Source organism: Mus musculus, chromosome 9 (genome assembly GCF_000001635.26).
Source record: "Mus musculus strain C57BL/6J chromosome 9, GRCm38.p6 C57BL/6J".
In the NCBI taxonomy this organism is placed as follows: Eukaryota; Metazoa; Chordata; class Mammalia; order Rodentia; family Muridae; genus Mus; species Mus musculus.
In genome coordinates this window covers 114602845-114624738 of record NC_000075.6, presented here as the reverse complement: position 1 = coordinate 114624738, position 21894 = coordinate 114602845, and the positions used below count along the sequence as shown (strand labels likewise).

At 45.0% G+C, this 21894-nt stretch overlaps 1 protein-coding gene across 7 annotated transcripts in view; it reads left to right on the top strand.

The window, feature by feature from the left end:
- Positions 1-21894, top strand: part of Cnot10 (CCR4-NOT transcription complex, subunit 10) — a 54347-nt gene that overhangs the window by 15482 nt on the left and 16971 nt on the right. For 5 of the 7 annotated variants that reach the window (XR_003948060.1, XR_003948061.1, XR_003948062.1 and 2 more), the window contains exons 8-13: positions 1777-1894; positions 5367-5516; positions 6745-6947; positions 9629-9750; positions 10939-11115; positions 14014-14094. Coding sequence is in view for 4 of the 7 variants with exons in the window: in NM_153585.5 (NP_705813.2) it covers positions 1777-1894; positions 5367-5516; positions 6745-6947; positions 9629-9750; positions 10939-11115; positions 14014-14094 (851 nt within the window). In the remaining 3 variants the exon portion in view is untranslated. The remainder of the gene's footprint in view (positions 1-1776; positions 1895-5366; positions 5517-6744; positions 6948-9628; positions 9751-10938; positions 11116-14013; positions 14095-21894) is intronic. The other 2 variants (XM_030244727.1, XM_006512399.3) reach the window with 1 other exon arrangement.

Genomic DNA, 21894 nt, shown 5'->3' with positions numbered 1-21894 from the left:
CACACATGGATTTAGTTCTATCATTTAAGAGGTGGAGGCAGGAGGAGCAGGAATTCAAGGCCAGTCTGGGCTGAAGTGTGACCATGTTAAAAACAAGGGCTAGAGAGATGGCACTCACTGCTCTTGCAATGTGAGTTTGATTCCCAGCGCCCACATCAGGCAGCTCACAATTGCCTGTAACTCCAGTTCCAGGGGATCTAAAACCCTTCTCTAACCTCCAATAGCCCTGAACACTCATATACATATAAATAAAAGTGAAAATAAAACCTTAAAAAAAAAAAAAAAGACATCCCTCCATAGTGTGCACATAAATAGAAAGCTTGGGTGTGGTGGCCCGGGCCTACACTATCAGCTTTGGGTGTTAGACTCGGGCGGATCTGTCGTTCAAGGTCATTCTTGGTTAGATAGCAAGTTCAAGACCAGCTTGGGTTCCTATGTGAGACCATGTCTTTAAAAAAAGCATGTGGGGAGGCTGGAGGGGTTGTTTGGTAATCAGGAATAAGTATTACTATTACAGGAAGACCTGCGTTTTATTCCCGTCAGCCATGTTGGGTGGCTCACAGCCTGTTATAAACCTCAGCTCCAGGAGATCTGACATCCTGTTCTGGTCTCCATAAACACCCATACTCAATGTGTCCCCCACTCCCACATACACTTACACATAAGCTAAAAAAATAAAGCTTTGTTTTAATGCCTTATTGCTGTAAAGAGACTCCATGACCAAGGCTACTTGAAAAAAAGAAAGCATTTAACTGAGGCTTGCTTACCATTTTAGGGAGAGCGGACAATGGTGGCACACGCAGACATGACACCGAGAAAGTAGCTGCAAGGTCTCTAGCAGGATCCCCAGACAGCAGGAAGGGAGAGCCTAGCTTGAGGCCACCCCCAGTGACATACTTCCTTAACAAGGCCACACCTCCTAACTCCTCTCAAATACTACTTGGGACCAAGCATTCAAATATCTGAGCCTGTGGGGGTCATCATTCTTATTCAAACCATATGATCTTTTTTAAAAACAAAAAGAACTACAGAAGACCACTCTCTAAGTTACTGTTCTACTGCTCTGAGGAGACACCATGACCAAGACAACTCACAAGATGAATTGTTTAATTTGGGGGCTCACGGCTCCAGAGGAATAGAGTCCATGACCATCATGTCAAGGAGCACGGCAGTTAGGCAGGCATGGCGCCATAGCAGCAGTTGCGAGCTTATGTTTGATCCTGGAGCACAAGGAGTAGAGAGCTATCTGGGAATGATATGGGCTTTTTAAACCGCAAAGCGTGGCCCCCGTAACACACCTCCTTTAACTGGGGATCAGGTTTTCAAATATGTTCATGGGGCTGTTTTCATTCAGAACACCATGACCATCAATTTTGCAATGACCATTAAAACAAAAGTCCTAGTTTGTGCTGTAAAACTGGCTTTTAATAAGCCAGACCCAGGGTTCTGTGCTTGTATTCCCAACTCCTTAAGAGGCTTAGGCAGAAGATCACTTGAACATAGAGCAGGCTGGGCGCAGGGAGGATGCAGGGAACAAAGACAGTCTTTTGATACTGTGTTATAGTGTTGTTGTTGTTAAGGTGGTCACTCACAGGCTTTTCTCTTTGAGACTTTGGTATTTTAAATAACAGGTCAGTGAGCATTTAGAAATTGTCTTCTGTGGCATGATTTAACCGATTGATTTATGTCCTAAACACTTCCATGCACAGCAGTATGTCACAATCGTGCAAAAGACAACTGAAAACAAATTTAAATCACTTTTATATTCCTTTACAGTCTGCACCTTCCCTGTTTCTTAAAAGCAACTTTGAGTACTTAAGGGGCAACTATCGAAAAGCGGTGAAGCTGTTGAATAGTTCAAACATTGCCGAGCATCCAGGCTTCATGAAGACAGGTAAAAGAAAACTGTAAAACTTTAGTTGATCTATTCCTTCTTGCTTGGGGTTCCTCCCACCTACACATCCCATTCTTCAGAGTGACTTCCATTCATTTTTAGGTAGAAGTGTTCTAAGCCTGATATGGTAGCACACTCTGATCCTGTCACTGGGCAGACTGGAGCAGAGGATTTTGAATTTGAGGCCAGCCTGGACTGTCTTTCAAAACTCTGTCTTACAAAAAGATTTTCATATTTCTTCCTGCAGAACGTTTACTGAGATTTTAGTGTATATATTATCTGCACATTGAAAGAGGGCTCATTACATCTTTGCTTTATTTAACCTTCCCTGTTCCTGCTCCGTTTTGAGAGGGAATGCTCAGGTGTTTGGTTTGGTTTGGATTCAGTTCAGATGCATACATAGCATGTACCTACAAACCTGCTCCACCTGGCCCTACTTTGCTGTCTTGAGTTCACTGGAGAGTGGAGAATGTCTGTCTTTTCCTATTTCACATTCTTTCAAGCAATCACTCTAGGCCTCCTGGGTTTGTGTAGCTTTGAGTCTTGTGTATCGTGTACGGATGACCTTGAGTTTTTGGTCCTCTGCCTCCTCAGGGTAGAAGTACAGGCGTGTACCACCACACCTATGAGTGTGATGCTGGGGCTTGATCCCAGGCCTGGTGAGGGCTAGAAAGCACCCAACCTATGAACCACATCGCCAGCCTGTTCCCCTGGGTTTTATTTCTGTTGTTTTTGTTGTGGTGGTATAAAATGATCTCTCAAATTACAAGTGTGCTGTGAGGAAAGTCAACTGCAGGTCAAGAGCCGGACAGGAAGTAGTCATTGAGTCAGTTCATTTATCTACGTTGTGATTTGCTTGCTCCTAGTGTTGAAATCCTTAATTTTTATCCATTTGTAAATTTAAGTTTTGTTGTTGATAAAATATGCTTATTAAAGAATATTTAGAAGATAAAAATGTAGCTTAAATTGCCTATATGCCATACCTAGAATGAGTCTGTTGACACATTTTAGCGTGCTTACTCTTGTCTCTCGTTTGCTTTTTCTTTGAGATACGGCTTTGCTGTACAGTCCAGGCCAGCCTGCCTCTTGCTGACTGTGATCAGACCCAAAGTCTGATTCAGGAAACGGCTTTCCCATCACTAAACTAACTTACCAGCCCCTTCTCTTCTTTTTAATGTCCCTGCCTCATTTAGAGCTCAGGGCATACAGCCTTGGGAAATGGGCATTGAATATCCTGTTACCAACTCGTATGTAAGTTGGTGTTGTGTGTCATGAGGGTAAAGTAGGGCATGCTAGTTAGTACATTTACTGTAATTTTCTTTTGTTTTGAGAGTCTCACTGTCTGACTCTAGCCAGCCTCAAACTCAGAGATCTGACTCACTCTACCTCCCTACTACTGGGATAGAACACCGTACTCAGATTCACATACAGAAGCTACCTTTGAACTGGCTGTGTAACCAAGGATAACCTTGAACGTTGATGTTGCTGCCCCCACTCTCAGTGCAAAGACTGTAAGCACATGCCGTCACCTCTGTCACTACACAGGCCTCAGGGAATGGTACGGAATGCTCATTCAGAAAGTGAAAGCTAAGCTTACGTTATTTTTGTTGAATCAAAGGGGGAAAAAAAATCTACCAACAGGAAGCATTGGAATGTAAAAATAAATAAAAGCTCAGTGGTGAGGAGTGCTGACTGGTAGAGGACCTGGGTTCAATTCCCAGCACCCACATGGCAGCCCACAATTGTCTGTAATTCCAAGATCTGACACCCTCACATACACATACATGCAGACAAAACATCAATGGAGATTAAACATAAAAAAAGAAATTGTAGAAGGAAACTGGAATGACTATTCTACTTTGTGGTGAAGAACGCTTGCTTGAACATTACCCACAATCTTGAAGAGATAACTAAACATTTGACCACAAAATACATTCAGCTTTTGTGATTACAAACACAAACATGTGTTAGCACACACCTTTAGTCCCAACTCTCGAGAGGCAGAGATCTATCTGAGTTCAGGGCTAGCCTGGTCTACAGATCCGAGTTCCAGGACAGCCAGGGCTACACAGAGAAATCCTGTCTTGAAACAGAAAAACAAAACAAAACCATACAAGATCAAGTCACAGAACAAATGATAACTGTTGGTGGGCATGAGTTTTCCAAACATGTGACAGGTGACAAAGGCTTCTGTTACAGTCTCTAACTTAATAGTCAAAGGGCAACTGATAGGCCAGATGAAATAATGTATAAGCTAAGAAATAATGCTCAGGGCTTGAGAGGTGGCTCAGCAGTTAAGAGCACTGACTGCTCGAGGGGCCTTTAATCCCAGCACTCAGGAGGCAGAGGCAGGCGGATTTCTGAATTCGAGGCCAGCCTGGTCTACAGAGTGAGTTCCAGGACAGCCAGGACTATACAGAGAAACCCTGTCTCGAAAAACCAAAAAAAAAAAAAAAAAGAGCACTGACTGCTCTTCCAGAGGTCCTGAGTTCAATTCCCAGCAACCACATGGTAGCTCACAACCATCTGTAATGGGATCTGATTCCCTCTTCTGGTGTGTCTGAAAATAGATTTTTTAAAAAACAAAGAAAGAATGCCCAGTTGGGTATGGCAGATGACACCTGCAATCTCTGAACTCTGGAGGCTGAGGCAGAGAGATTGCCAAGCAAGCCTCAGTTCCTTAGTGAGTTGTAGGCTACCAGGACCAGTGTGAGACCCTCTCACAATGAGAATAGTGCCAGGGTCCTACCAGATAGTAGAGTTCACTGTCATATGCAAAGCCCTGGCTTTCATCCCTAGCACCACACAAACCAGGTGTGGGATCCTGCCTGTGATCCCTGCACTGTGGGAGGTAGAGGCAAGAGAATTAGAAGGTCATTTTCAACTGCAGAAAGTTCAGATGAGGTCAGCCTTTTCTGCACAAGGTCCTGTCCGAGGTGGTTGTTAGTATGATGGATGGTAGGTGGATAGATGGAGTAGAGTGGACACTGAGGCTTAAGAGAAAGCAGGCTTTGTAGTCTCTGTTGTACCGCATACATTCTCCCTGCTATTCTTCACTTAATGTATTCTAGCTGCTTCTGTGTGTGTGTGTGTGTGTGTGTGTGTTCAACTTAAGACCTTGTACATATTAAGCCAGCTCTACCATTGAGCTGAACTCTAGCTCCCATGTTTAGGTGCTTCACGGTTTACAGTTTGCACAGGATTTCACTGTGGATGTGTGGCATATATATTAAGTTACTGTGTTTTATCACTCGTTAAAAAGAATAAGATCAATAAAAAAGTATCAGGGTTGTTTTAGAAATCCATCAAAACAGGGTTTCACTCAGCTTTGCCCTGTGCCTCATGAACTGTCCTGTGGGGACTAACTGACTTTCCAAATAGGTTAGCTAACTGACAGCAACTAGGTCTGCTGTCTACTTGAGAGACTGCAAAAAACAGATTATGTGTGTAAAGTAGTTTGTGTTGTTTCCAGGTGAATGCTTGAGATGCATGTTCTGGAATAACCTTGGTTGTATCCATTTTGCCATGAGCAAGCACAATTTGGGGATTTTCTACTTCAAGAAGGCTCTGCAGGAAAATGACAACGTCTGCGCCCAGCTCAGTGCGGGTGGCACTGATCCAGGTGAACAAGCACTGGGGACCTGCAGTGTCCTCCTTGACACACGTGGTTGAAATAGCAAGTGTCGGGGAGGGATCTGGGCGTGGGTGATACATTCAGGGCTTGGAGGATGAGACAAGATGTCCTAATCAAAGGAATAGCAGTCATCCAGTGGGAGAGTAATTCCGGCCTCAGAGAGCAGAGGTGAGAGGTCCTGGAGCAAGCTGACCAGCTCATTCGGGAAGCTGCAGCTTAATGAAAAGGTCCTGCCTGCAAGAATAAGACAGAAGGATGACTGACGAAGATTCTCGACCTCAAGCTTGGGCTTCCACATGTGTACACACACACACACACACACACACACACACACACACGAAAACACATAGACATAGCAGAAAAAAAGAAAAGACCAAAACATTACATTACCCTCAGTTTGTTATGGACTTGAATCAGTAGTCCTGAGTGGTATGCCATCCAGTTCTGATTAGTCATTAGGATTTCTTGACTGTGGGCTAATATTATAAATTGTTGGCAGAACTTCACAAGTGATGTTTTGGTGGCATCTCAGAGCCTTAAAGCTGGCTGGAGAGATGGCTCAGTGGTTGAGAGCACTGACTGCTCTTCCAGAGGTCCTGAGTTCAGTTCCCAGCAACCACATGGTGGCTCACAACCATCTGTAATGGGATCAGATGCCCTCTTCTGGTGTGTCTGAAGACAGTAACAGTGTACTCACATAAAATAAACAAACAAATAAACAAATAAATAAATCTTAAAAAAAAAGCCTTAAAGAAACTTGCTGAAGTTTGTCATTTACGTTCAGATTATATGGATCTTTGATCAGAATTTAAAATCAAGCATCTTTGTAATTTTTAAAACCATAAACACCTATTTAAGTGATGAAAAATGTATTTTAAATGGCAAGTGGTAGTCTTGTAGACTCTGAGTCACTGAGAAAGTGTAGCATATGGTAACAAAGTGGCCAAGCGGTCTGAAGGAGGGCAAGGTGCTGTAGTTCAGAAAGCCAGTGACTCACTCAGCTCTTTGCCTCCCTGAAGCAACACTGCCAGAAGAGCTGGCCCAATCCTGGGCATTTGTGTCCTTCCTAGTACAGACATCTGACATGAGTGTCAAGTACTTGGGGAGCTAGGCATGGAGAAACCACCTCAGAGAGAACCATTACAGTGTCACATTGGAGTCACTGGTACTAAATATGGAAGTGTTTACTTGTCTATTCTCCACATTTTATCACAAGGCAAAAAGTTTTCTGGAAGACCCATGTGTACATTGCTGACCAACAAAAGATATGAGCTGCTCTACAACTGTGGGATCCAGCTGCTGCACGTCGGGAGGCCTCTCGCTGCCTTCGAGTGTCTGATTGAAGCTGTTCAGGTGTACCACGCGAATCCTCGTCTCTGGCTACGGCTGGCTGAGTGCTGCATTGCTGCCAATAAAGGGGTGAGTGCTGCTTGAGTAGCTCTTTGAGTCTCTGTTTCTCCTCTTCTACACTTGGTACATGGAAAGCAGAAGATACTTGGGACTGGAGAGATGACTCAGCGGTCAAGAGCACTGACTGCTCTTCTGAAAGTCCAGAGTTCAAATCCCAGCAATCACATGGTGTCTGAAACCATTCGTAATGAGATCTGACGCCCCCTTCTGGTGTTTCTGAAGACAGCTATAGTGTACTCACATATAATAAATAAATAACTTAAAAAAAAAAAACCTGGGAATCTAAGACCTCATTTCCATTTTCACTGCCACTGAATGTAAGTCTTCTGCTCACAGTCACTTGCTTAGCTGTAATTCTTGGCAAAGGTTGATGCCAGTGAGGAGTCTGTGTCAGAACAGTGAGGCGTGGTGGCTCCTGCTAGGGCTGCGCTGTGCCGTCTGTAAGCAGGAGGGTGGGCTCTGTCCCAGGGGTCAGAGCACCTGGCTCTGATGGAGTGTGCACAGGAGTGCATTAAACAGCACTCCCTCCAGTGAGGCACGTGACAGTCATGCATCTTCTCGGACACACCGGTCCTCAGTGTCTGAAACTGGGCTGCCCTGAGCTGTTCTCTCTCGGTCGGTAGCAGCCTCCTGAGTCTCTGGCTGAGCGGGGTCGGTGTGAATTGGGTGAAATAAGAATTACCAGGTGTCTGAGTTCCCCTCACCTCTCTTCCCTTGGTTTGTGAGGGGTGGAGCAGTTGGCTTCCTAAGGCTTGCCCGGCACACTTGTCTGACATAGGCTACGAAGGATACTGAGGCTCATTATTGAGCAGCATTTTCTGATGAGCAGCAGGTGAAAGAGCCAAGGGTTTAGAAGAAGCCTGTGCGGGGCAGTTTCACATCCAGGGTTTCAGAAGTTGACGTGAATGCAGCAGAGAGGGGACTAATGCTCTCGGAAGACTTTGATGATGTATTGAAAGTTAGAAGGGGGAGGGAGAGGAGAGAGCCAGGGCAGGCATGCACACATATGGACGAGTGCTGGTTCAAACTCAGAGCCTTGTTCATAACAGGAACGTACTCACCCTCTGAGCTGCTTCTTTAGCTCTATGCTTGGGGTTTTCCTTGTTAAGATTTATTTTTATGGATAGTGTGTTTTCCCTGCTTGTGTATGTGCTCACCACATTCGTGCGCAGCCTGCAGAGGCCAGAAAAGGTCATCAGAGCCCCTGAAACTTGAGTTGCTGTGTGGGTTGCTGGAAACACTGGGATTCCTCTGCAAGAGCAGCGAGTGCTCTAAACGACTGAGCCAGCTCTTCTGTACTTCAGGGGGGTTTTGTTTGTTTGTTTTTTAAAATTTATTTATTATATTACGTATACCGTAGCTGTCTTCAGACACCTCCAAAGAGGGGATCAGATCTCATTACTGATGGTTGTGAGCCACTATGTGGTGCTAGGATTTGAACTCAGGACCTTCGGAAGAGCAGTCAGTGCTCTTAACCGCTGAGCCATCTTTCCAGCCTCTGTACTTTAGTTTTTAAAAAAGTTTTTACAAAAGGCTTCAGGCAGGGGCTGGTGAGATGGCTCAGTGGGTAAGAGCACCCGACTGCTCTTCCGAAGGTCCAGAGTTCAAATCCCAGCAACCACATGGTGGCTCACAACCATCTGTAACAAGATCTGACTCCCTCTTCTGGTGTGTCTGAAGACAGCTACAGTGTACTTACATATAATAAATAAATAAATCTTTAAAAAAAAAAAAAAAAAAAAAGGCTTCAGGCAGAAGATTCTGTACCACACTGGGCAGAGCTTGAGCATATATTACCTCAAAGCCAGCCTCCACAAAAGCCACACCCACTCCAACAATGCCACATCTCCTAATAGTGCCACTCCTTGTGGCCAAGCATTCAGCACATGAGTCTATGGGGGCCAAACCTATTCAAACTGCCACAGTTCTGTTGAGAGACTCTGCCTCGATAAACAAATAGGAGAAAAATCTAGCACATCTTTGTATGTTACCCCCAGGCCTCTGATTCAAAACCAGGCACATATGTACCACATACACAAATACACAGTGCAGGGGTTGGGAGGGTGGGGAAATGTAGTTTCACAAAGTGGCTATGATAGTAATCCTAGCACACAGGAGGTTGAAGCAGAAGGATTGAAAGTTTGAGGCCAGCTTGAGCTACAGAACAAAATCCTGTCTCATACACACACAAACACAAATTCTTAATTCTAAAATTTGGTGCTGGAGAGGTGGACACTTGCTTCTCTTGCAGAGAACCTAGGGTAGGTTTGTAATCACATGGTGGTACACAGCTGCCTGTAGTTCAGGGGATCCAAGCCCTCGTCAGCTTCCACAGGCACCAGGTGCACACGTGGTACATATTCATATCAACAGGCAAACATTTGTGTACATAAAATAAATACATTATAGAACATAATAACTGGGGCTGGAGGGATGGCTCAGAGGTTAAGAGCACTGACTAACCTCTTTTAGAGGTCCTGAGTTCAGTTACCAGCATCCACATGGTGGCTCACATCCATCTCTAATGAGATCTGATAATCTCTTCTAGTGGTCAGCTACAGTGTACTCAGAAATAAAGAAATCTTTAAAAAAAAAAAAAAAGGCCATAATACTTGTAAATTATTTGACCATATTTTATGCCATTTTTACTGTTTCTTTACATTTTATCTTAAATATTTTTTGTTTTCTAGACTTCTGAGCAAGAAACTAAAGGTCTTCCCACCAAAAAAGGCATTGTACAGTCTATTGTTGGTCAGGGATATCACCGTAAAATAGTTCTGGCATCACAGTCAATTCAGAACACTGTCTACAAGTGAGTATTTTGCCATGAGCCAGTGTGTCTCTGTAACAACACTGTCGGTGCCGTGCTTTTAGTGGGCAGTAGCTTGGGCTTGACCGTTTCACAGGAGGAATTGCTTTGTGGTGACAGTTTATTGCTACATCATTAAACAGGCCCAAACTGAGTGAGTCTGTAGTGAGTTGGTCTGTCTACTGTAATTATGATTTAGAGCTTCTGTGGATACAGACAGACCCTAAGGAAGCACACTACTCATTGCCATGAGTCAGAATGTCCAGAAGAGGGCATTTGTCTCCTTTTTATTTTAGCTCATGTCTGCTTCCTAGAGAATTGCTCCTCAGCCTTGTCTGTGAGTTCCCATCCAGGGATTCAGCCGACCTCTGATTAAAAATATTTACAGGCAAAAAAATTATAATAGTGTTGACCGTGTGCTGACTTAGGTTTTAAGTTTTGGGGGATATTTTGTGGGCGTTTATGTGCACCACATGCATGCCTGGTTCTCAAGGAGTTGAGAAGAGAGTATCAGGTCTCCTGGGACAGAGTTACACACAGTCCTGAGCCACCATGTGGGTGCCGAAAGTCAGATTCTACAACAACAGCTGGCGCTCCTAACTGCTGAGCTGTCTCCAGCCCAGCCCACACCCTGTGCATTCTAGTGTGCCTCCATTCTCATGGCTCCACCTACAGTTGTCTTGCGTTAGTATTGACAGTGCAGAGTCTCCTCCTGTTCTGATATATGTGCTTACAGTCCTTTGTAGTTTTATGTCTTGTGTGAGATTTGGGGTTGGATTTTTTTTTTTACCATTTGCTTATAACAGCTTTTATTAAACTTTTTGTACATGAGAGAAAGTTCAGTAACAGTTAATGATTCTGGTTTTTTTTTTTTTTTTTTAATTGTGTTGAGATAGGGTTTCTCTGTCTTTGCCTCTGAGTGCTAGGATCAAAAGCGTGTGCCATCACAGTTAATGATTCCTTATAGCAAAAAAGTCTGGCCGGGCGTGGTGGCGCAGCCTTTAATCCCAGCACTCTGGAGGCAGAGGCAGGCGTATTTTTGAGTTCAAGGCCAGCCTGGTCTACAGAGTGAGTTCCAGGACAGCCAAGGCTGTACAGAGAAACCCTGTCTCAAAAAACCAAAAAAGAAAAAAGAAAAGTCTGGTTTATTTTTCTACAGTCTGTAAAGCTATTTTGTCTTGTTCTTTGAAGTGATGGTCAGTCTTCAGCCATTCCTGTAGCCAGTGTGGAGTTTGCAGCCATCTGTCTCAGAAATGCCTTGTTGCTGTTACCTGAAGAACAGCAAGATCCCAAGCAGGAAAATGGCTCCAAGAGCAGCAGCCAGCTTGGAGGGAACACGGAAAGCAGCGAGAGCAGCGAGACGTGCAGGTAACCATCCGTCACCTGACAGTTTCAGAGGTTTAGTCCATTCTTGTCATAGTAGGGCATGTGGTAGCACACAGGCAGACATGGTGCTGAGTTCTCCATCTGGATCCAACCGCAGCAGGAAGAATGAGATGCTGGGACCTGGCTTGAGCTTTTGAACACTCAAAGCCCACCCCTAGTGACACACTTCTTCCAACAAGGCCACACCTTCTAATCCTTTTAAATAGTGCTACTCTCTGTTGGCTAAGATTCATATATATGAGTCTAAGGGGGCCATTCTTACTCAACTCACCACAGGACGGCAAGGTCTTGATCGCTTACTGTTGAGGGAAACTGGGACAGGAACTGAAGCAGATAGAAGCTGAGGAAGAACTCTGTTGCATGTGGTTTTAAAAAACACACCCCTGCCTTTGACCTAGACAGCAGCAGCCCTCTGGCCCCTCCCAGCTTAGCTCTGAGTGTGAGCCACTTCTGGCTGGCCTAAGAGCTGCCTCGCTCTACAGCTCGCTCTCAGCTTCTCTTGTGTTCCTCTTGGCTTAGCTTCACCAGGCTGCCATAACTGACCCATGTCTCTCTCTAACCCCCTTTGCTCCTCAGTTGGAAAACACTCAAGACAGTTTTATTACTTTAGAACTTGCCTGCTAGCACAGTTGCTGGGCACAGAGTCTCCTGCTCTAAACTTATCATCCTATCTGTACCAGCGGCCTCTGCAGACCTCCAGTGGCAGCGGCCGCTGCTTCTAGCTTCTCCAAGATCTTGCATGATTGTTTCATGCTTCTCCTTCCAAAGCCTTCTCCTCCTGGGACCCGGAAATCCCACCTGTCCCTTCTGCCCAGTGATTGGCTCCTGGCCTCCTTTATTGACCAAATCAAGAACCAATTAGAGAACCAGCTCTCAGTATCAGCACCTCCCCCTAGACAGGCCTATTCCACATGGCTTGCTTCCCATAGCTCACTGTGCTTTTTTACACAACCCAGATGCATCTGCCCAGGCTGGCACCACCCACAGTGGACTGGGTCTTTCTGTGTCAGTCAGCAGTCAAGAAAAAGCCCCACAGACTTGCCTCTAGGCCTTGTCTCAGTTGAGGTGCCTCTTCCCAAGTTACTCTAGCTGTGTCAATTTGACAAAAAAACTAACCAATGTACCCACCTTGGCAAAAGTCCTTTAGGACTTCTTCAGCAAACCTGTCTGTCTGTCTGTCTGTCTGTCTGTCCTTTAGATAGCTTCCCAAACTTCCTCCAGCAGTTCCAAAATTCACTCATACCAAAGGAGAGGCAAGCTGAGTGATCAGAGCACTTGAGACAAGATAGGCTCTTAAAGAGCGGCTTGGAGGCCAGAGCCAGGTATGATGGCACACTCCTGTGGCCCATTCTGGGAGCAGAAGGACAACAAGCTACTAGCCTGGGATATGTAACAGAACCCTGTCTGGAGAAATAGGAAAGAAGAGAAACACAGTTAGGATAACAGTGGGGATATTTGAAAGTCATGTGTGCCAGAGACAGCTTTTTTTTTTTTTTTTAACATTTGTTGACTATTAGGAGCCAACCTGGGGTGAGGTGGGCAGGCAGGCCACCATGTGTGTTCCATAGCACATCTACGACCACAGATAATCACATACACACATTTTAAAAGTGTGTATATATATATATATATATATATGTATATATATATATATATATATTTTTTTTTTTTTTTTTTAAAGTGCCAACTAGATGTGGTAGCACACACCTTTTATCCCAACAGTCAGGAGACAAAGACAGACAGAGGTCAGCCTGGTCTTCAACTTGAGTTCCAGGACAGACAGGGCTGTTAAGCAAAGAAACCCTGTCTCCAAAAATAAAAAATAAAAAATAAAATAAAAGAGTAAGCAAGAAAAGAAAAGCCTTTTTTTTTCCCCCCCAAATCAGCTTCAAAAGTGTAGTGAGCCTTCTGCCTCAGCCTCCCTGGTGCTGCTGGATCAGAGGTGTGAGCCACCATCCCTGCTGGAAGGTCTGCTCTCTCGTATCACCTGTAAACTGCATCTCCATTCAACACTTTCATTTATTTCTTTCTTTCTTTCCTTTTTTTTTTTTTTTTTTTTTGTTTATTTTGGTTTTTTTTGGTTTTTTGAGACAGGGTTTCTCTGTGTAACCCTGGCTGTCCTGGAACTCACTTTGTCCACCAGGCTGGCCTCGAACTCAGAAATCCGCCTGCCTCTGCCTCCCGAGTGCTGGGATTAAAGGCATGTGCCACCACGCCCGGCTGATATTAGACATTTTTAAGTATTCATTATAGAAATTTTGAGACAAGGTCTCACATAGACCAGGCTTACTCACTAGGTAGCTGAGGGTGACCTTTGGCTACTCCCTCCCACGTCTTGGGAATTAAAGACACACACCATCATGCCTGGTTTATGCAATGCCAGGAGGGAATGGGGGCTTTCATACTTGTTGGACGAGCACTCTATCAGCTGAACCACAAAACAGTTTATTTACTAAAGACATTTTGAGCTGGCCCATGGTGGTGCATACCTTTAATCCTAGTACCTGGGAGGCAGAAGAAAGTGGATCACTTGAGTTTGAGGCCCTAGCCTGGTGTACAGAGTGAGTTCCAGGACAGCCATGGATACACAGAGAAACCCTGTCTAGAAAACCCAACAAAAAAAAAAAAAGGAAAGGAAGAAGAAAAAGTTGAAGTGTGTGAATGTGCTTATGTAAAAGTGCTGTTGTGTGCTAGGGAAAATACAGTAGTGCAGTGAGATAGTTTGGAGTTAGCGTGTTTGTAGGGCTAGGCCTTCGTGCACTCATTGCTCCCACTTGCATATGTTGTTGTCAGAACTGGGTGGCGAGGTGCAGTAGCAACAGGAGAACAAATTGCACAGTGGTGTTTCTTTCCATACCTAAGAGTCTTTCTCTATTTCAGCAGTAAGAGCCATGATGGAGATAAGTTCATTCCCGCTCCACCGTCTTCTCCGCTGAGGAAACAGGAGTTAGAAAACCTCAAGTGAGTACCTGAGGTGGAGCGGCCACTGGGAGGAGCACCTGCCCTTGACCCCGTCACACCACTGCATATATACATGGTGGGCCCCACTGTGTGGGTCTGCACAGCACTGTCTTCTGCCTGGGAGCATCCTACAAGACCTAACAATCCAGCCTCCCCTCCCCTCACTGCTAAAGCTCCAGGGTGTGCAGCCACACCCACACAGCAGTGCTCTTACCCACTGTCAGCTGCAACCCCTGTAAGCTTATCTGAACAAACTGGGGTGGGGAGGCCGTAGTGCTGGGGAGGTAGGTAGTGCTGGGGTGGGGCAGGTAGTGCTGAGGGGGTAGGTAGTGCTGAGGGGGCAGGTAGTGCTGGGGGGGGAGCAGGTAGTGCTGAGGGGGCAGGTAGCCAAGGACTTGTGCATGATGGGCAGGTGCTTCATCGCTACCATTGAGCTAAGCTCCACCCCAAGTTATAAGATCCTGGTTGGCTCTTATTAGACAACACTTCTCTGAAAAAGTAAGTTTTCTAGTGAGCTGAACAAAGGATGTTGGCTCATATGCAAAAAAAAAAGGACTATAAAAAACAAAGATAAAAGTCTCAAAACTCGGAGCTGAAGAGACGACTCAGGGTTTAAGAGCACTGAATCTAGCAAATACACAGTCAGTCAGGGAGCCAGGCGGCCTGGCAGAAGCCTGCCTCTGCCTCTGCCTCCTAAGGGCTTTGCGGTTGGGATTTTATTGGTGGTAGTGGTTTTTGTTGTTGGTTTTTAATTTTTTAATATCGCTGGGCCGTCAGGATGATTTAGCCAGTGAAGACGTTTCCCCACCAAGTCATGTCCTTGTGCTCAGTAACACTAAGGCACCGTACAGGGGTTCCCTGTTTCCAGCAGAGCCGACGCGGGAAGTCATCCGCACCAGTTTTTAAGATATATGGTCAATCTCTTGAGTTTCCATTTTTCTTTTCTTTCCTTCCTTCCTTCCTTCCTTCCTTCCTTCCTTCCTTCCTTCCTTCCTTCCTTCCTTTCTTTCTCTCTCTCTCTCTCTCTCTCTCTTTCTTTCTTTCTTTCTTTTTCTTTCTTTCTTTCCTTATCATATATACAGTATTCTGCCTGCATTTATGCCTACATGCCAGAAGAGGTCATCAGATCACAGTATAGATGGTTATAAACCACCACGTGGTTGCTGGGAATTGAACTCAGGACCTCTGGAAGAGCAGTTGGTGCTCCTAACCCCTGAGCCACCTCTCCAGCCGAGAATCAGTTTTTCATGTGCATATAAAAGAAAACAAGTCTAAAGCTCCGCTCTACGCAGGCGAAAGCCAGGTAACAGATAGTTGAGGTAGCTAAGAGACTCTGTGCTAAATCAGACTCTCAGAAGCATCCTGCAGGCTGGGGATGTAGTTCAGTTGGTGAATGCTTTCTTGGCATTTACAAAGTCCTGGATTTTTATCCCCAAAGCTAGCCCTGGTCACACAGGCCTGTAACCACAGCACAGTGAAGGTGGAGACCGGAGGGTATAAAGAATAGATAGCCGGGTAGTGGTGGCACACGCCAGTACTTGGGAGGCAGAGGCAGGCTGATTTCTGAGTTCAAGACCATCCTGGTCTATAGAGTGAGTTCCAGGACAGCCAGGACTGTGCAGAGAAACCCTGTCTCAAAAACAAAAAAAAAAGTCAGGCTTGGTGGTTCCCACCTCTGATCCCAGCAGTTCAGAGGTAGAGAAATACCTGGTTTACACATAGTAGGTTCCAGGACACCCAGGAGTATAAAATAGAGAAATACTATCTCAAAAAACAAAGAGAAATAGAATCAGGGCCTGGCTCCTTGTTGAAGGGCACTTGCTATTTTTCCAGAGGAGACCCAGGTTCAGGTTTAGCACTCACAGTCAGTTGGCTCATGGCATTGTTAGCTCCAATTCCACAAGTTAATGGGAGGCCATCTTCTGGCTTCTATGGACACAGCACACACATGGAGCACATTTATCCACAAAACCATTCATACATCTTTTAAGATGTCAAGATACATCTTTTTAGAAATACTGATTTCCCCCACTTGGGAAGTGTTTCACGATTAACTGATGGGGCTGGAGGTGTGGTTTTGGTGCTTCAAAGCCCACGCTGGGGTTGGAGAGTTTTGTGAGGACCTGGGTGGGATTCCCAGCACTCATAGTTACCCACAACCGCCTGTAACTACAGTTCCAAAGGATTGCATGCCCTATCTGACCTCCATAGATACCAGGCATATACATGGTACATATACGTACATGTAGGCAAAACATTCATACACATGAGATAATGCACACAAATCTTTAAAAATCACATGTTATGGGCTGGAGAAATGACTCAAAAGGTAAGAGTTCTGGCTGCTCTTTCAGAGGTCCTGACTTCAGTTCCCAGCAACCACATGGTGCCTCATACAATCTATAATGAGATCTGGTGCCCTCTTCTAGCATGCAGTCATACATGCGAACAGAACACTGTGTGCATAATAAATACATCTTTAAAAAAATAAATAAAAACAAAAAACGTGTTGCTCTTCCCAAGATCTGGTATTCCATTCCCGGCGCTCAGGTCAGGTAGCTTACAGCCTTCTGTGATTCCAGCTCAGAGATCTAGTGCCCTTCTCTGATCTCCAAGAGTTCCTGCTCATATGTACCTGACAACACACACACTATTAAAAATAAAATTTAAAAAACGAAGAAAGAATGTGAGCTCAGGGTGGCACTAGGACTCAGTAGGCAGAGATAGACAGCTCTGAATTTGAGACCAGCCTGTTGTGTATAGCAAGTTCCAGACCAGCCTAGGTTGTATAATGATGACACCGAGTCTCGGAGAAATAAAACTGCAGAGCTGGCTGCCCTGCTAGAGGACCTGGACTCCATTCCCAGCACCCATGTGGTAGTTCACAGCTGTTTATCCCAAAGACGTGAGAAAGAGCACCTACCCAAGTCGTCATGGCCAAATTCATTAAGGCAAGCTTTTTCATTTATGTACACGAGCTGCCCCCCTGAAGACAGGGCTCAAGAGGTCAGCATTGAACATGGCAAAGACAAGGTTTTCATAGCTCAGGGGTAGGAAGTTCCTGAACGGGGGATCTGGCTGACAAGTTGGTCATAACCTTCTGGACAAAGACATGGTTGTAAGGTAGTCATGACAGCAGGTGGGCATAGTAACATTTTGACACAAAAGTTGAATTGCAAGATGGTTGTAACAACCCCCTGGAGCAAAGGAACGGTTGCAGGTAGACATAGCACCTTCTGAAACAGAGATGTAACGTTTTCTTAGAGTGGATACTTTGAGAGAACATATGATGTTTAGAAAGGATATAAGTATAGTCCAACCAACAGTGGATGGTGCTGGATGGTACTGGTATGCCTTGCCATTCCTTACTGGTCACTGTTGGGCTTGGCTGACGATGCTGGGTGAAACTGGCACACCTTACCATTCTCTTGTCAGTCATCATTTGTCATGACTTCATAGAGACCAAAAAACATCTAGTGGTGTTCTGGCGGCTTCTTGCCACTTCTGCAGATTCATTCTTATTAGCAGAGCCTTACAGTTTCTTCTAGGTCAAACTGCCATTACTAATTCGTAAATGGAATTTTTGAGTCCTGCCATTGCTGATTCGTAAATGGTGTTTTCAAATGGATCGAACTGCCGCTACTGATTTGTGTAAAGTAAACTGCTAATATCCTGACAGCACAGATTAGATTTGCTCCAAAAAATATTTCTAAATGGTCTACATCTGTCTTTGCTCTAGTAGTCTTTCCTTTCCACTACTTTGGCGGGTTTTTAAAACATATAAGAACCCTTATTTTAAGTAGGTTTTTTAAACCTACAGAGATGGTTTCTGTTTGTCTTTACTGTAAAACGGCCTTTAAACCCAATGTGAATGCAAGCTGGTTTATCAACCATTGTTCCAGTGTCAGGTGATCTGATGTCCTCTCTGGACTCCATAGGCATGCACATGATACACACACACAGTCAGTAAGACAACAACAAAGGATGCTGTTATCATAGATAATAGATCAGGACTAGTTGAAACTTGGTGGCCTTTATGTCCTAGCTTTGTGTTCTATGCCCAGCACTGCCAAGAATTTATTTGATGTTAAAAATAAGGTGCTAGAGAGTTGGCTCAGTGGTAAGAGCACTGGCTGCTTTTCCAGAGGATCTGGGTCAAATCCCAGTACCCACAAGGCAGCTCACAACTATCTATAACTCCAGTTCCGGGGGTCTGATACCATTACAAAGACATACGTGCAGGCAAAACAATGTGCATAAAATAAAAATAAATCATTTTTAAAATAAAAATAAGCTGGGCGTGGTGGCGCACACCTTTGATCCCAGCACTCAGAGGCAGTGGCAGACAGATCTCTCCCTGAGTTCAAGGCCATCCTGGTCTAAACAGTGAGTTCCAGTACAGCAAGGGCTACACAGAGAAACCTTGTCATTTACAAAGGGAGGAGAGTGACGTGTGATGATGTATTCATGTAGATTTGTTCATACAATCTCAGCCCTGTGGAGGTAGAACCTGGGAGGTGAATGGTTGAAGGTCACCCGTAGCTACATAGCAGCATAGAGTTTGAGGCCAGCTTGGTATACAGGAAACCCTGGCTCAGGGGGCCTGGGGGCATTGATGAATACAAGGTCATGGAGGCTTACTGTATTTTCCTTTCTTATGTGTGTATGGATGTTTTGCCTGTACTCAGTACACATGCACATGATTTAGGATTTCAGAAAAGATGACAGCAGTGCTAGGGAGGTATAGGAGCCAGTGCTGGAACCAGCCTGGGGAACATCTGTACAGGAAGTTAGAAAGTTGTCTCTTTTAGTAAGAGGTTCCAAATTGGATAAAAGGAAATGTTCAGGACAAACATACTTGGTTAGCCCCAGTGTAACTATTGTACAAACATAAATCATGGAAGGTTAGGTAATTCCCTAGCTCCTGGTGTGATACCCTTTGAGTTCTTCTCCATTGATTCATGGACCTCCCAAGAATTGTTCAGAAAGGAGTCCACCTGGTAACTGACTGATAACATGCACAGTGCAGGAGGCAAGCGTGGTTAAGGGTTACGTTTGTCTTGAGGTTTGTCCCAGGGCATGGCAGGTGAGACCTGCTGGGTGCTTTGCCTTGCCTGGTCTTCTCTGTATTGTTCTTCTTAGGACCCAGCCTACCCTCCCCATTTCAATTGACTTTTAGGCTTTTTGTTTTGTTTGTTTCTATTTGATACATAACCATACTGTGTAACCCATAGTGATCCTCCTGCCTCAGCGTCTCCAGTGCTGAGGTTACAGGTATTTTATGACTTAAGTATGGTCTGCTAAAGTCTGCCTATCTGGTAAGTTCTCTAGAAACGAGCCTGCCCTGTCCTGCACCTTATTTGCACTGTGTCCACCTTAGCACCATTCCATGTGCCTCCAAGGAAAAAAGGAATCCTGAGAATGTGCTAGCTCCAGCACTAGTGTGGCAGAGGCAGGAAGATTTTATGAGTTCAAGATTAGCTTGGACTACTTAAGTTCCAGGCTGGCCAGGGTTACATACTCCTGAAGGTGCTATAGCCACATGTAAGGTCCGTATTTGTAATCCTAGGACCTAGGAGGGAGAGCGAAGTGAATGAAAAGGCCAGCTGAGGCTACTTTAGCAGACCTCTTGGGGACTGCAAATGTGGCTCTTTCCATAGATTGCCTATCAAGTGCTAAGCCTTTGTTTCTGATCCCCACCACGGCATAGAGGACATGGTGGTCACACTCTGAGAATCAGGAGTCAGATTATAGCTGGCAGGTATTTTTTTTTTTTTCAGGATTTCTTGTAGAGAAGTAAAATAAGCTTTGTAGTGTGGGACTAATTTGTTCTAGTTTTGTTTCTTTGAATTCTTACATTTTTTTCACTTTTGTCGTGCATTGGTTTTGTTAGCCAATTTTTCAAATGATACTTGTTGTGAAATTGCATTGTAAAAACATTTTCTTTTGGAAAATGGTGATTTTGGCCGTGTCAGCCTCTTTCCCTTTGGTTGGAGTTTGCAGTATCTGGACTGCTTTCCTTTCGTCCCCAGGGCATCCCTCGGACAGTGCTTAGTGCCTCGGCTTCTGCTGCTGATGGTGGCTGCTGCTTAAGGAGACGTCCCCTTCACCTTTCCTTCCTTCCTTCCTTCCCTCTCTAGTGGTTGTCTGAGGACTCAGCTGACTCCTTGGGCATGTGCTGTCGAGTGAGGGTTTTGTCAGATTCTCCACAGGGGGCAGAGGCTCGAGTGTCCGTGCCCTTGCCTCTTCCATCTTCCAGTCCAGTGAGCTGTCAGATCCACTGAGCGTCAGGTAAAACGGATCAGACAGTGACTCCAGGGTGTAGTGTGTGTTGGGGATGGGGAGTATTTTAAGTAGCAATGATCAAAAGTAAAATGATTTCCTGCGAGGGCTTAGTAGATAGAGCGGGGCATGTTTCTTTTTGTTGTTCAGAGCCTGTGGGAAATAGTATTTTCTAACAGGAAACTGAGTGGAACGGGTGCTAAGAAGTGATCTGGAGTGTATTATCAGGCCCCAGGAAGAGGCATCATAAAAGTTGGTTCAGGGCAGTGAAGCTGCCTTAATCCCCTTGACCTGGACGCCAGCCAGCTTTGTTGGGTTTTGGTGCTGAGTGTTAGCTAAGGTATCTACTACCGAGCCATCCCCGGCCCCCAATTTTATATTGACATATTTAATGTTTTAGGAGGTTGATTTTACTAATAGAATCTTTTCTTTTTCCCCGAGACAGGGTTTCTCTGTATAGCCCTGGCTGTCCTGGAACTCACTTTGTAGACCAGGCTGGCCTCGAACTCAGAAATCCACCTGCCTCTGCCTCTGCCTCCCGAGTGCTGGAATTAAAGGCGTGCGCCACCACGCCCGGCACTAATAGAATCTTAATGGTGCTGTGGTAAAGGTTGGGGAAACATTGACTCTCTTGTGCACAGGTAGGGTGTGGGCTTGCTGGGAATCTGTCCTGCTACAGAGCTTCCGTGATTGACTTCTGGACCCAGAGTGACTTGACAGTGGGCTGCAGCAGTAATAGCCACCTACTGTCAGGAAAGCCTGCCTCCTGTGGTCCTGTTCTGGGCACCAGGAGCTACAATGTGCTATGGGAACCAAAGAAAGAGGGGTCTACTGCAAGCTTTACTTTTGTTATTTTTCTTTTGCTTTTTGGGTTTTTTGTTTGTTTGTTTGTTTTGTTTTGTTTTGTTTTGTTTTTTTGAGACAGAATTTCTCTATGTAGCCTTGGCTGTCCTGGAACTCTCTCTGTAGACCAGGCTGGCCTTGAACTCACAGAGATCCACCATCCTTTCTGCCTCACAAGTGCTGTGATTAAAAGCCTGCACCAACACACCCAGCTTGTTGTTTTTCTTGAGACAGGGTCTTGCTGTGCTGTCTATCCTGGCCTTGAACACTGTCCTCCTGCCTCTGCCCCCAACGTCTTGGAATACAGATGTGTACCACTATGCTTGGCATAGCCCATATTCTTTAACAGTACCTGTATACCTCCTAGAGAATAGTGCAATATTGTATAAGTGTAGAAAATTGTGCTGCTGCTCTTAAAGAACTTACTTTTTGCCTTCATTGGAAGAGCCACAGATAAAACTGGATTTAAAAAAGGATTAAACTTTGTGAGCATCATTTAAACCCTGGTGGACTTCTTCCGCTGCTGGAGACCCTCATCCTCAGGCTGCAAGTGCAAGGGTCTGCATTCAGTCCTAACACTAAATAATTTTATTCTCCCTTCTAACAATACAGGTGTGACTGTTACATTTTTTTTCTTTATGTGTATGTGTGGTTTCACTGTTTGTACCTGGGGCC